We start from the raw sequence: 15,443 nt of genomic DNA, 5'->3' as shown, positions 1-15,443 counted from the left end.
GAGACAATAATATAAAAAAGAGCGTTAATCCCAAGAAAATTTCATAAAATATATTTTACCGTAATTCCTTTGAATCTGTAAATTTTATTTATGAGTCATTACCGAATGTGCGTATGTTTCTTATTTTCCTATTTCTTGTAGCTTTCACAAATGGCAGAAAGTTGGAGAAATGGAGTACTAAATTTGAAGGGGAGGAGAAAGCAAACAGCATCTAATGTACTTTTGACCAACATACTCTGAAACACAGCCAGACAGTACCCACCTCTTTGCATATTCACACACGATAGCCAAAGCACTTCAGATTATTCACTTTTGAGCAACGAGTGATACGGTCATTTGACAGCCTGTTAGAAACAACGTGAATGAAAGTAGCATCGGCTCTAAAATTAATTAGCTGCAATGTTTTACCATGTCTTGTTTTTCAAAGCAGACTTTTATTTAATATTTCTCGTACTTGCATTTTGATTTTCTTTTCATTAATTGGTTTGATTACATCCTTTCAAAATTCAGCTATTAACCATTTTGATGTGACGTATGACTGCAGTGATTTTCTGATATCGATATTAGTCTGTTCTGCAGTGAAGGGTAATTAATCACCCTACCCAAGCACTCTTCCAGCAGAGCTTCCAGAGAGGCCAGTTTTGTCCCTTTTGCTGAATGCAGACTGTAAGATTATCCTAGGAGTTAATAAAGTGACAAAGATTCTATAAAGTGTCAGATGTATTTTCCCAGTGGATTTATGTCATCGCTAATTTTCTTATTGATCACAGCATTTCTATGGGGTGTAGTAATTTTGTCTGATTTGAATGGTGTAGAAAACCTAATCCTGAATTAGGGTAGTTTGGACTAACATTTGGAAAATCTTGCAAGTACTCTGGGAGCTATAATTTAATGATGGGAATGTCTGTCTTACAAAGGTAAATAGTCTTTCCAAACCAAGGCCTATTTTATATTAAACTGGCCACAGACTCTTCCATTCCTCTCTGAAATGCAAATCTCCTCTTGTCGGGGGCCTGTAGGGATGCAGGTGTCCAGGACATTGGTGTAATTTAATAGTCTGTCTTATCTGTGCCTGGCAATAAATAACGGGATATTGCCACTGAGAACCAGAGTAGTCTGTTGGCCTTCATTCAAAATATTTGCCAGGGCTTCAAAAAGGAACATCAAATGTTGTCAATTAGCATCTCACCAGTAATGTGAGTTTACCTATATTGCCCTGAAATGTAATCCTGTTAATAAGATAGATAAGGGATACGCTGGTTTTTGTCAAACAGCCGTGAATGGAGCCATAAAAACAATTGTCTGCCTCTGAATGTATCCTTGGCTTCCTCCTTGGCAAGACTGGAAACACTTTTTCTTCCCAGTGATACTGACATGTATGCATTCTTAAGCTGGTTCTTATACTGTACTTTTAATGGAAATGATGCAGCTGTGTGGGTTTTTTCACCCCTTCAGCTCTAATAGAGCTGCCACCTCTTTGTATTTGTCCTGGGAAATGGCATATTTGTGTGCTGACATTATATTGCTGCATTAGGACATGGTGTTATTAACACACTGGTGCAATGCATTATGTACTGAAGCAAAAGCATGCCAGGAAAACGATTTTAGCACATGGCACAGTCTAGCAACGCAAAGTCATATGAAGGGGGCCTGTGGTAAATTCAGGCCTCTTACAGGCGACTGGTTTGCCTTGCAAGCTACAGAGCAAATTGATGTTAGTCAACAAGGTGCAGTGAAATCCTAAACAAACTGTAACCCTAATGTGTTTGAACCTTTTCTCATATTTTCTGTACTTTGTTATGTGATGCTGCCAAGAGGCCTCCGATCTCAGACACTGAGCAGCTTGAATTGTTACTTTTAATTATTACTAATTGATTTTTCCCTGTCTTATATGTGTGTGCATGTGTGTGTGTGTATGTTTGTTTGTTCTGTTTTTTCCAACCAAAACACAGTCACTTTCCAAAGAGGAGATGGAGGACTAATGAGCAATGGAAGGTATGTTTCTTTATATGAAGGTCTTTACATCCTATTTATTTTTAAATTAGGGATCTGAAAAATGCTATAGGTGATGCACTTGGTTAATAACCGATCGTTTGGAAGACTGACAATGCTAGGAGGAGCTAAGTAGCTTACCACAAGGTTTAATGACCTATCTGTTGTGCACTTTGGAGGAATCAAGCCCAGATGTTTCATATCTCCCAGATGCCCTGGAAGAAATGAGTAGTAAATATCACAAGGAATGTGTTCATTTGTTACCAGGATGTTTATTGCATTAATTAGACATTAGCAAATGAAGTTGCTGTTGTTTAAGACTCCTTATTGGCTCCCCCTAAATTGCTGTGAGTGAACAATTACACTTAATCGATCACAAAATAAATGATTCATGGATGATGAATAGGCTGTAGATTGATAGGACTGGATTCCACAACTTTGGCTACTCAATTGAAATTGATAAAAGCTGATAACGGGCCCATATATCCTCATCTATTTTCCCTTTGCCAATATGGAGATTGTAATTAGGCCCTGGTAATAACTTCCAATCTCCCATTTAATCAATATTTTAGCAAAAAGAGATTAGGCCTAATGAGAGCGAGTAGATGTGGCAAGAAAGTGACTGGGTCTTCTTATTGCTGTTTCCATAGAAACCAATGTTTCTCCCAGGGATTGTGCCAGGCGGGGGTCTATAACGTACAATGATCGGAGATGTTGCTCCAACTTCATGAGTGCGTTAATAACCTAGAAAAGCTGCGAAACTGTGGATGGGTTTTTGTTTTAGTTTGAGGGAAGGGGGTGTCTGCAGGAAATGATTTGTTTTCCCTGTTAAATACAAATACAAACAATCCACCTGCCTTGCTAAATTTCTGGCTGTTTATCCTGGGATGAGCAAGACACAGTGCCTTACGGCCCCGAGTGTACCTTCTCTTTCAACGTACTCTGTTTAATACTGCTCTCAAAGCTGGGAATTACAGGGATATAAAAGCCATGCAGTACTGGCAGATAAAGATAGCTGTGGACTTTCCATTAATCCTACTCAAACTTGTTTGCCTCTAAACCATACAGGAGTGCTCAAAGAAAGAGTTACCAGCCTGCAGATGACAGGCATGCATTTGGGATGCAAGGGAAGGAAGAAATAGTAGCCCAGAGTCCTGGAAATGGCTGATATGGAGCAATCAGTTTGAGTGATGGCTCCCTTGAGGTAGTAATTTATCATGCAGCCCTGGTGTAGGATCCCGTGATGGTGCTGCCTAACCTCTGTTTCACACAGACAAGGAGTTCATTTGGATTCTGGCAGAATCACGACGGATGCCTAGTCCCTCTTGTACTGACAAAGTTGATTTGTATATATCCTTAATTAACTGCTCAAGGTCTTTAATTCATCAAAGGCTACACGATTTTAATTTGAAATAAAGTCTCCTAAACTGTTTGTTACCTGTGGTGTTAGGAGAACAGTGGTATGATCTCTTCAATCACTAGTTGTCTCACAGATATTTTAATTTTGTAAATACATATATATATATATATGTATGTATGTATATCTTTATTTCTTATTCTGCTTCAGTCGACCAGGTCTGTTGAATGCAAGTGACCCCAGTTATCCTTGGCTTGCAGACTCTTGGCCTGCCACAAGTCTGCCGGTAAACAACAGCACTAGTGGACCCAATGATCTTGGCAATTTCGGTCGTGGAGGTAGGTTTCATTTATTAAGTCATTGTATAGTATACAATAGGCTTCTGTTAGTTAACATCTATGATAAACGCTGTGTAATATTTTTGTCATTCTAGTTCTTTCTATGTTTGGCTCAAGACTTGATTTAAAATAGGCTTTAAAATGTTCATTTTGCTTTGTCTCTTTCTGCTTCTTTAAAATGTAGGTCTAGTTTCTAATTTACCCTACAGTGGTGAGATAGGGTCAATTTATCATCTCAAGAGAAATGTATTTGTTGCTCCAACTCCTTCTCTTTTGTATGGAGATGAGCAATCTGCTGTGCAGGGCAACGTAGCCAGAGATAGAGGATGCCATAAGAGCAGAGAAGAACTCAAGGGATGCAGGAACGATGTTCCTTCAGCAGGAAGAGGACAGAAGAACATTGTTGCTGTCACCTTACCCATCCCCTTCCTGCTGAGAAACTGCTCTCAGTCTCAATCATAATCCATGAAGGCATCTAAGGTCTTCAGAAACTTTCCTTCTTATTGAAAGAATACATAAAAGGGAACTGTTTAGATTTTTTAGGGTTTTATTTTCATTTTGAATTGAGTGAGGCCCTTTAGGGAGATGAGGTAATGATTTATAATTATAGTGATGAATCTTTAGAGGGGTTATTTTCTTTCAAACATTTTATTCAAATGGGAATTTCAAGATGCATGATTGGGATTTTTGTAAGTCATAGTAATATTCACATCTCTCTGTTACTTTCTCGGTTTCTGTGACATTATAACACAGCTAGTTCTGCATAGTGGTGTTCAGAACAAGACTTCCTAATGTAAATGAGTATATAAAAGTTTTAAAGATGTAAATAAGTAAACAAAATCAAGACAACTTTCTATATAAAAATACATTAAAATGCAAAAAAAAAAATCTATGAAACTGTCAAACTGATTAAATGTGAAAAGAATTCAGTTTTGAACTGTACCAGCATCTGCTTCTGAAAACGATCCCTCACATCGGTTATGCATTCCCATGTAAAACTTCTTGCCTGTGGTTTGACTACTGTGACATCAAATTACAACAAAACAGCCTAGATTTATTTTTCATACAAAAATGTTGTAAAGCCCTTGTCTTACAAAAATATTATAAAGTAAGCAAAACTTTTGATAATATTTAGAAGGCAACTGAATATCTGCCAGCTTCTTTGTTATGAATATCTTGAAAATAAAACCCATCAGTACTTTTCCATCTTTCCATAAGCTCACATAATACAGAAAAATTACCATTTTCCTTTAGCATTTGGCTCTATACAACTGAAATTGGAAGCGTGTTTTAAAGCTTTTGGCTTCAGTGTGGATGAGGCATAAGTCCAAATTTGTCCAAGAGATGCAACAGTTTTATTTGGAATTTCAGCAGCTTAATTCCACCCATGATCTTTACAGTAGTGCTCACACTTTTATTCTGGCTGGTTTGGGACCACTTATCCCTATCTGTTTCAGCAGTTGAGTTTGGATGCTTCTGCATTAAAGATGGATTAGAAGTCAGATGTCTTTTAACATGAATTAAGTATATAGATAGAACTTGTGTCTCTCTTACCTGTTAAAAGGTCTGTGATATTATAAAAGGTCTGTAGGAATTTTGAAAACAGTAAGGCAGCAACCAGTCACTCTGGAAAGAGAAGCTGAGGCAGGCAGTTCTAACATTGCCTGTAAGAGTGAAATCCACATTATGCTTTATAAAGGCATTTGAGAGCAAGGCTGTGAGTGAGAAGCACAGGTTAGGTTGGAGTCGCATAAGGCCACAAAATAGTACCAAATCTCTTGACGCAGCAAGAAAGAACTTCCCTCAGGAAGTCCTTCAGCATTATTTTATTTTTCTCAAGAGTTACAAAACAAGTTGGATTTTGGAGAGTTTTTGAGAAAGTGTCCAGTGGGAGATGGGTGTTCAGCTTTGCTCTGAAATGTACAGTGCGGGTTTTTTTTTGCTATGGCAGCTCGGTGGGAAAATCACACTTGATTTTTACTAGATGATTATAGCACTTTGTAAAATGGCACTTCAATAGCTCCTTGAGTGCTTACTGTATATATCTCATTGAGGTTGAAAAAGTAATCTGTGATTGTACTGAAAATTCCCAGAATGTCTGGACAACCTCAGCTTATTAGTATGAATGACTGAAAATCCTTGGCCGGTGGGAAGCTATGCAACTTTCTTTTCAAGTGTGTGCAAATGTTCATTTTAAAATGACTGTATAGAGATGATACCTCTTCTGTTGCCGGAAACATGCTCTAAAAGATAGATTATGTCTGAGTACTTGAGAGATGAGCATTTAGCTAGTTTTTACTTCTTTGAGTCTGCAAATTCAACACAAACAGGTTGAGCTGGATTTACTTCATTTTATATATCAACAACAGAATTTATTTACTAAGTTTCAATCCATTATACTTTGATAAAACCAGTTATGGAAAGGAAAAATCTTCATATTGTGGATGAAATACAAGAAAGATAGGACTCCATTTGTATCTCATGTCATGTGCTGTATTCGCACATCGATGCTTTTATGATTGTGTACTGCCCCTAGAAAACATATTGGATATATGCAGATAAATAGTAATAACCTGATTTTGAAATATGACCTGTAGTTTGCATTAATTGTAGGTTTTTTTCACTTACAATTTATCTGCAGATATAAGTTAATACAATTAAGGCATTTTAAATACGTGATTGTGCCCATTTCCCTGTTGTTGTTGTTGTTGTCTGCAAAAGCAGATCATACTGATAGACCCAAATTTAATCTCTGTTTCTGCAGTCTCTCTACTGAGCACTTGTTACTGCCATATTTATTGTTAATGTTTTGTTGTTGCCCTGAGACTGCAGATGTTATTAGGATCCATATTAAAATGTTCACTGTTGCACATATGAATGCAGTAGAAGATAATTCTGTGGTCTAAATATTCATCCCAGGAAAAAAAAAAAACAAAAAACAAACCAAAATCAAAACCAAACAAAACAGTGGGAGGAGGCCATGGTATCGTATCTCACTGCTGGAAAAGTCTTGAGACAGTGAGAGAACAACTATATTCCCTGAGGTTGCACAAGCCCTATGTCTGACTCTGAAACTGAGCCTAAACCCTTCTCTAGGTGCAAGAATCATCTTTTCTGTATGTGGCTTAAGGTATATAAAAATGTCTGTGATACTTAGAATGGGATCTGAACTTCGTCACTGTAAGAGTATGCATTATCTCAAGTATGATCTAACAGTTGGAGTATATATCTGCCATCTGGCTATACAAAGCAAATGGCATATAAGTGATACATTTTTGTAACAAGTAAATTCCAAAGTCTAAATAAATTGTAAAAATAGTACATTTGATATATTGGCCTCTGAGAGAGCAGGAAGAGGGTTATCTGCTGAGCTGTGGTTCTCCTTGGGACGTGATGCCAGTCATTATTAGATTCTTCACACTTCAGTAGTCTCAGCTTCTAAATCTAGTACTCCACCAGCAAATCTCACTACAGTGTTTAGTAAGGAGAGGCATTGCCAATCTAACTGATTAAAGGTAAAAATTGCAGTGTGTGATAGGATTCAAAAGATGTAGAAAAGTCAACAGATACTTAGTTAAATATGCTGTACTGGTTTTCAGGTAAATGTACTGGAGTATTTGAACAAGTTGTTCTCCATTATCAACACTGCTTTGCCTTTGCCATTTTAAGAGGCTTAAATCCCTTCAGAATAACAGATTTTCTTTCACATATCAGGAACAACTTGGTTTTATCAGGTTTTTCTTTTGTTAAAAAGGAGAAATGTACTAGCTAACATCAAAAAGAAAATTAGATAAGCTGATACATAGAACTTCAAGGAACTCAAGTGATGTCCTTTAAAAATTGCTTTGAGAGCTTTAGCATCCATTTAAGAGTTTTGCTATGTATTTGCTAGGAATGTTTCCCCTGTGATTTGTAGATTCACTCCTTTCATCATTTCCCTGAAGCCCAGACAGTTTCATTGGTTCTGACATAGAGGGAACAATTGAAAACATTCTTCAGTAGAGAAATATTCCGAACTTCACTTTCACAGTTGAAGGTATGGAAAAAAAAAAAGATTATTTTAGGCAGTGAAACGTGAAGGACAAGTGGTAGGCCTGTCAGAGATGCTGATAGCTTGGCGATGGTTGTACATCATCTTCCCTTCGTTGGCTCATGGACCTGTCTCAGCTGAAATGCAAACGTGCAAAATGACACATTTATTTTTCATCTTAAACCTTGATACTTTCAGGCTTCCTGTGCATCAATTATTTGTTTCATTCCCCTATGTTCACCACAGATGTGCTGCCACCAGTGCCAGGGCAAGGAGATAAAACCGCTACTATGCTTTCTGATGGAGCCATATACAGCAGCATTGACTTCACCACAAAAACTAGTTACAACAGTTCCAGCCAAATAACGCAAGCCACGCCATATGCCACCACCCAGATACTGCATTCCAACAGCATCCATGAGTTGGCTGTCGACTTACCTGATCCTCAGTGGAAAAGCTCAATTCAGCAAAAAAATGATCTGATGGGATTTGGTTACTCTCTTCCAGAGCAAGGCAAAGGCAACAATGGTAATTACAGCTCTTCTTTTCCAGAGCCCTTGGCTTTATACTGTATCATCTATGCATGAATTAGAAAAATCTTTTTAGTGTGTGAGACACTGTTCATATTTACTGTAACTAATGCTTACATACCTTGCATGCGTGCTGAACCCCACAGGATCACAAAATATATTGTTCTGTGCTTTTAATCCTCTTTGTCCTGTGCTACTCACCAAGCCATCTGCCTTCCATTAGGCTAGGATAGGTATACATTTAAGAAAGAATAAATGTTGCTGCCCCACCACATCTGCCGTTGACTTGCTAACTGCATGTCTTGCATGTGCTTGTGCTGTCAACTAATCACACGATGCCACTGTGACCTTTGCCCTTTAACCCTTAGCCTTGCTTTACATCCCTGACTACCGCGTGGCTGAGGGATTGGCTAATAGATTGCCACACAACCAGTCACAGGATTTCAGCACCACCAGCTCCCACAACAGCTCCGAAAGGAGTGGCAGCCTCTCAGGTTGGTTCCTCCGCTGTGGGTGGGTGAGGGACGGAGGGGTGTTGGTGAGCCGCTCGCTGAGGAGGTGGAAAACCTCCCAGGTGCACTTTGAGGATAGGTATGAGGGTGCCTGCCCACTGGAATGTCAGCGAACAGCATCATGGTGGCCTCTACTGAAAAAAAAAAAAAAAGCCTTTTGCAAAACCAATTTGGAGATATATGAAGAATCCTTCCAAGAAGCACTTGTCAGCGCAATAGCCAACCTTGCCTTGTTACATCCTTTCCCTAACAGCACAGTTCACAGAGCGAATATATTTCCCCATCAATCCTCAGTTTATAGGTCTCCCCACACTGAACTTCATGAGGAGATTCATATTTTTGTTGAGTTGTTAACAGATTCTCCACTCCCACGAGCTGTTTCTAAATGCTGTTTTTCAGTGAAGCAGCTCAGAAATAAATGTAGGGACCTGCAGGATGACTGGGATTTCAAAAATTGTGCCAAGTCTGCATACAAGCAGAATGTAAATTTTATGTGTGTGCTGCATGTTATATTGGAAACATGATGCATTTTCATTGGATGAAAATGATTGTAGTACCTGTGGTTGTGTATTGTATTTAAACACACCTTTTTCTTGATGTCTTTAATTTTGCTTACTTATTGCTTATGTTATGTATAATTATGTCATATTTTTAAAGACAAAACTGAAAGCTAGCAATTAAAATGAAAGTCTGCTATTTCACTTAACTGAAATATGAGAGAGCTGAAGGGACTTAAATTTCAAATTCATAATATAGCCTTTCATACATATAATTCATACATAGCCTTTTGAATTTCCACTATTAAGTTGGAGCAATGTTAACAGTAACAGATCAACACTAGAAATGGCTTCTTTATGTCAATTTAAATGACTATTCAAATCAAATTATGAGATTAGAAGCTTATAATTGTTGGCCCGTAACTCAAATAGCCAAATATGTTTGCAAGTCTTGTCTTTTCATGGGAAGTACTAGCTGATTTGAGTGAGATTGAGAAATGGGCTTCTGGCATTGACAGAGAGGTATGTGGGAGCTAAGTTCATATTATACTTCAGGAAAGGTTCTTGTTCCTTGTATGGGAGATGTATTGGCAAGTAGCTTGGGAAATTGGCTTGCTCCTTTGGCTGCATGAAAATTAGAAATTGATATGCTGAGGTACATATGTGCCCGTTATCAGAGGGCAGTGTCATACTTTAGACGTGTTGACAGCTACAGCTGCCTAAGAATTTTCTCATAAATACAAAGTTTCATTGGAAAATGCCAGTTGATCAAAGTCTGGACTTTGAAGAAATATTCCAAGTGAAACATATTTTGTGTAGTGTTTCTCAGTTTGAAGTAAATTTTCTGACAACACACGTAAACTTCAGGTTAGCCAGTATTTCTATGGCCAGGGCACTCCTATTGTGATCAAAGAAGCTTACATCTGGATGCCCCAATGCTCAAATGAGTGTCAGACTATTGGGCTGCAGAGTCAGTATTTTGCTCTCCCTTGCCCACTAATTATGTCTTTAATACCGGCTAATTATGTCTATAATACATGAGAAACTGGGGGGACTTCCAAATAGTCCGATAATTAGAGCACCACTGGAATCGGAGACTAGCTTTGATTACGAAGTCCCCATCAGGGTGAGCAGGGACTTGTTCTCTCACTTCCTTGGTTAGTACTTTAAGTACTACTTATTATTCTGACTAAGTTTCTGTCTCTCTCGAATGAATATCATGAGAAATCCTATTCCACTGTGGAATGGAAAATAGCTAAACACTCAACTGCTTTGTGAGGCAGGGAAATTTTGTGACTGTGCTTCACACAGCTCCCAGCTTATGTCAGTGCTATGATCATCAGCCCAACCGACAAATTCTTTTTCCGGGACCTGATGCATCTAGAGATTTAACAATATAATTGAATTTCAGTGTGAGGAGACATTGAAACATCAAGCATTATTGCTATGGGGAAACAAGGCTTCGGTGCAACAGTTTTCAGACACACATCAGGCATTATGTATTAGGTGTCTGTTCCACTAGTCTGACAGTGGAGTAGCTCTGCCCATGGGGACAGAAGAGAAATCTCCTGCCCGACTGTATGGTATAGGCTGCTTTCCCTACCAGTAATGACCTTGGAGTTCCTTTATTTTATTTCTTCATCTGAGTAGTTCCTCAGCTCTCTGCTTCACTCTTCCTAATAGATCTGTTAGCTTTGACCTTTCTCTCCCAAACTCCCCAAATCCAAGTGACTCCATACTAGCACATCCAACCTCCATTTTACCAGTTTCCCAAAATTACCAGGATGCTACACTTCCAAAATCTTCCTCTCTCACCTCAACTAATTTCTAAGCTGAAGTTCTTATCTGCATTTCTTTTCTCCAAGTATTCCTCATTTGAATCCCCTTGCAACACACACGCGCGCACACACACACACACACACACACTCTTATGCATGTGCTTTCCTCCCAAAGCAGCCCCTTCTGCCTTAGCTCTTGTTGGCTCCTATTTTCAAAAATTCCTCCATGTCTCACAAATTAAAATTAACATTCTTCCTTTGTACTGTTCTGTGACCCTATTTCTAACTCCACTTTCCACCATACCTGTGCTTTGAAGGCTTCATTTTCCCTTCACAAAGTTCATGTATCCGTTCCTCCATTGTCACCATCACTAGGGTTTCTTTTCTGTTGATCAAAATGTTATTTCCCTTTTCAAGAAAGCTTCCCTCTCTGCCAGGCTACCAAAGAAGGGAAGAGCATGTCTTGCATCGTAATAGATGGAATCTCAGCTCAATTTGCACATAGTGAATGACAGGATCTTGGCTGGACTTACTATAAATACTCCAAGAGCAGGAAGGAAGAGCTCTAGTCTGGAATTGAGTAGTGGAAAGCAAAGTCTTGTTTGCAACACACTGCGAGCCAAACTGATTAGAAGCCTTCCTGGACTTGTTGAGTGTCTCTAGCAGCCAGAACAGGAGGTGAAAGAGAAGTCTTGACTACTTCTGAATCACAGAAACACCTCATTTCTTCCCTCTCTGTTTGTTCCTATTTTGGGCCACCTAACATTTGGAGATAACAGAAGAAAGCCACTGTCTCTCAGACGAAAAGTCCCATCGCATGTGCTCATCTCTGTTGCTAGAATTGCACCTCCTTCTGGATGTCTCTATGCCTAGAGCTAGAGCCATGGCAAAGGTGGTGATGCTTGCCAGTGCACACCATGCCACCCTGCTTTATAAGTCAATTCTAAATTTTTTTAATTGTTTTTTATTCGTTACCTGGCTTTTGGTTGTTTGGTTTTTTTTTTGGCTGATTCTTATAAATCAGCAAGAGATGTTAGTGAGTAAGGTGGAGTAGGCTGTGCTTTCTGCAACAGGCAAGGGATGAGTGACTGCCATCTGGGTACCCCACTGAAAAGGCATATGACAAACCATTCTTCCACCCAACAATCCAGAGAGTTTGAAAGCCACAACAAAATAGCAATAAATAGATGGGTCTCCAAGCAGTCAAGGGATCTGAAATCTTGTGCCATTCTTCCTCTTAATGAATTCCTGAAAAAAAAAAAAAAGGAGTCAGGGCAAAATAAAAGAAGTCAAACAAGTGGGAAGAGCGCTTTTTCTGTAAGATCTCTTTCCCACGAATGGAAGTGTACCAGCTGGAGAAGTGGGTACAAGGACGAGAAGAGAAGAGGGCTTAGGCAAAATGCATTGCTCACCTCATTTCTAATAGCCTCCTCCATCAGAGTTGTACGTCAGAAATCAAACCTTTTCTCCATAGTGGCACAAGATGTTTGAATCCTGTGAAACAGACAGTCCTAAAACATTGCAGATGACTTCCTGATCTTTTAAAATCTTTTAGTAAATTCCTATTAGCAAAACTCTGTTTCTTTTTGTTTTGCAGGCTTACACTTGTCATTCTGGCTGAAAGATATTGAGTCTAATGACCGTTTTTTTAGATTGTGTCCTTAACCTCTGTGTTTTCTACAGAAAGAGATTATTCAAAACAGTCTTATAAGCACATTGGATTTTGACATTTGAAATAATTTGCTATGGTCTATTATGTTTTTGTCTAACAGTGGATTCAAGAAGTCATAAAGCAGACATGAATAAATCAGTAAATATATTTCTGATATAGCAAAGCATGTTTTTCCTTGGTTGTGCACTACTGTAGTTCAAACGTATGGAGTTTTAAAAAGAAGTTATTTTCAGCAATTACTGAGAATATTTTTCCATTGCATTCTATTATTATTTATAACCTTGTAACAGCATTAGCATGTTGATGCTGATTCTGCTGAGATATAAATACATCTTCCTTTTTGGGGCATGCCGTCTGGAATCAGAATTCTTTCAAATAAATGTAATTAGCTAGCTTTTTTCCCCACATTATATCTCTAATATTTTATTTTTATTTTTGGATTTGCAGGTGGCAAAGGAGGGAAAAAGAAGAAAAACAAAAATACTGCCAAGCCCCAGAAAAATAATGGTTCAAACTGGGCCAGTGTTCCCCTCCCACCCCCTCCTGTGCAGCCGCTTCCAGGCACAGAGCTGGAACACTATGGGGTGGATCAGCAAGAAGCAGGGTAATTTTTTTTCTTTTTATTTTGAAGGAAAATCTGTGGTTTGCAGAGATGAGGCTTTTAAAAAAAAATGCTAAGGGATGATATTATTCTGTTTTGTTTTTAAAAAAAAGAGAGCACCTTATCCTATAGGCTTATTCAAGGCTATGGAAGAGGAATATTTGAATAGCTTCTCTTGATAGTGACTGAAGATGGAAATAAAAGTGACCTTGCTTCACCATCATATAGGGCTTCTTTGCTTACTCATGCTGAGAAATATCTTGCTTCATAGGTAGCTTAATTGAATTCTGTTGGGACTGCTTGCAAGTGATGGCACTCGGAGTGAGTAAGGATGACATAATCTGGCTCCTTGCATTTTTTCACTGCTTTGATGTTTAAAAATATTAGAGCCAACAGAACAAAAAGCCTCACACTAAATTGGATTAATTTTAGAAGATCAACCAGTGGATAATAATCTTCTCATCGACTTTCAGAAGAAATTTCACAGTTGAGGAAGGCATGCTATTTATAGGCCTTCTTTTTATTATTTAAACAACTCTTGACTTTCTGGAACCTTACACTTATTTTTGGATAGCTTAAACTTGTTCTTAAGGACACAAAAATCACAAAAAAAAAAGCACTAAATGAGAAAGAGACATTTCCTGCACAAAGAACAATTATGGAATCCTTTTTTTAAAAAGTGAAATTATATGAAATACCAGCTTATCAAACTGTAGAGGAAAATCAGAATATATAGAAAAATAATTTACTGTTGTCAGCTCTGTTGGAGCCTTAGAGAATCATCGTTCTGTCAGGGACAATTTTCGACCTGTTTAAATACATGGATTAATCAATATTTCCTGAGGATGAAGCATGTTTTAAAAATCATTGTAATAGCTTTGCTGAATAAAAACATTTCAAGTGTTATCTCTTTTTGTAAGCATGAATTGATCATCACTACTTTTATAATGAAAATTAGAGAAATTAAAAATTAATATTTGAGTTTATATCAAGTCCTTCAACCCTTAAAATGAACAATAACTAACTGTGTATGTCAGTGAAGATCTTTTTAAAATGAGCATCCATTCAGGCTATATTAGAGTTAGAACTTCAAAGCAAATGCAAGGGAAATGAATAACATTACTGATTATAAGTGTTGTTTAAATGTCAAGGCAAAAATTGCATATAATCGTTATGTTCTGTATTCTGTTATAAAAAGCTGAAATAAATTTAAGATAGTTTCACCATATAATATTTGTCTTTATCAGTTTATATCCTTAAAACACATGTAAAGCCATTTCACTAAAGTAATTATGCTGCAGAAGGCAAACAACTTAGATTTTCTTTCAAGACAATGAAATGGCATAAAAGGTAAATGGAAATACCTTCTAGAGAAATCCCTTGTGACACAGGGCTTGACTCCTCAGTTGCGTAAGTATCTGCTGTTGAGCTGGAAGGAATGATGTTGGTCACCAACACTGGTTATTTAAGGATAAGGTAATCATCAGCCTTCCAGGTTCCCAGCAATTCAGACTTAGTTTTTCCTTTTATCTTTTGAATTATTCTTCTCTGGTTTTTGCAATATCTCATTAACAGTGGTTGTAACAAGACCTTCTAATGTGCATTTTTCTAAACACAAAAAAAATTTTGAAAATTAGACTTGTAAGTATCAGTCTTGAGCTACAGTAATTTGCAACCATCTTTGCTGAATCCAATGAATCTGCAATGAATGCAATGCCTGTACTTCCTCAGGATGTATCCAATACTAATGGACGTTCTGTATTCAGGGGTTGATGTAGTTTTCGTGGTTTTCAACATGCTAACATGGAATGAATCATAGACTGCGTTCCTTATGTTGCTTTTGGTATTGACATATTGAGTTAAAAAAGCAAGAAATTCTTTAAAACTGTTCTATTTTTTTTAATTTACTTTGATGTATCCTGTGTATGACAAGTTAAATATATTTTAATTTTAGAATTAATTACATGCAGATGTAATTATATTGTGAATTACAATTGAAAAATGAACTTCCAGTCAGAAAAACTGAAGACTTGAATAAAGTTCTCACAATGTAATATGAAAGGTGACTGTTTAGAGCAATAAAATAAAGAACTTGGCATCTAAACAGACTTATTTTTCTGTGCATGTCTTCCTATA

The 15,443-nt window shown here is 37.7% G+C and overlaps 1 protein-coding gene across 1 annotated transcript in view; it reads left to right on the top strand.

Annotated features, from left to right (window-relative positions):
* ROBO2 (roundabout guidance receptor 2) overlaps positions 1-15,443 on the top strand; it is a 474,965-nt gene that overhangs the window by 420,897 nt on the left and 38,625 nt on the right. Inside the window, exons 19-23 of the mRNA XM_086763780.1 lie at positions 1,953-1,995; positions 3,560-3,687; positions 7,964-8,245; positions 8,616-8,741; positions 13,154-13,310. Coding sequence (XP_086619906.1) covers positions 1,953-1,995; positions 3,560-3,687; positions 7,964-8,245; positions 8,616-8,741; positions 13,154-13,310 — 736 coding nt within the window. The remainder of the gene's footprint in view (positions 1-1,952; positions 1,996-3,559; positions 3,688-7,963; positions 8,246-8,615; positions 8,742-13,153; positions 13,311-15,443) is intronic.

The sequence above is a fragment of the Chlamydotis macqueenii genome, chromosome 1, assembly GCF_036417535.1.
Source record: "Chlamydotis macqueenii isolate bChlMac1 chromosome 1, bChlMac1.mat, whole genome shotgun sequence".
NCBI lineage: Eukaryota > Metazoa > Chordata > Aves > Otidiformes > Otididae > Chlamydotis > Chlamydotis macqueenii.
Note: the sequence above shows the minus strand (reverse complement) of the source record. Positions and strands in the feature narration are given on the sequence as shown.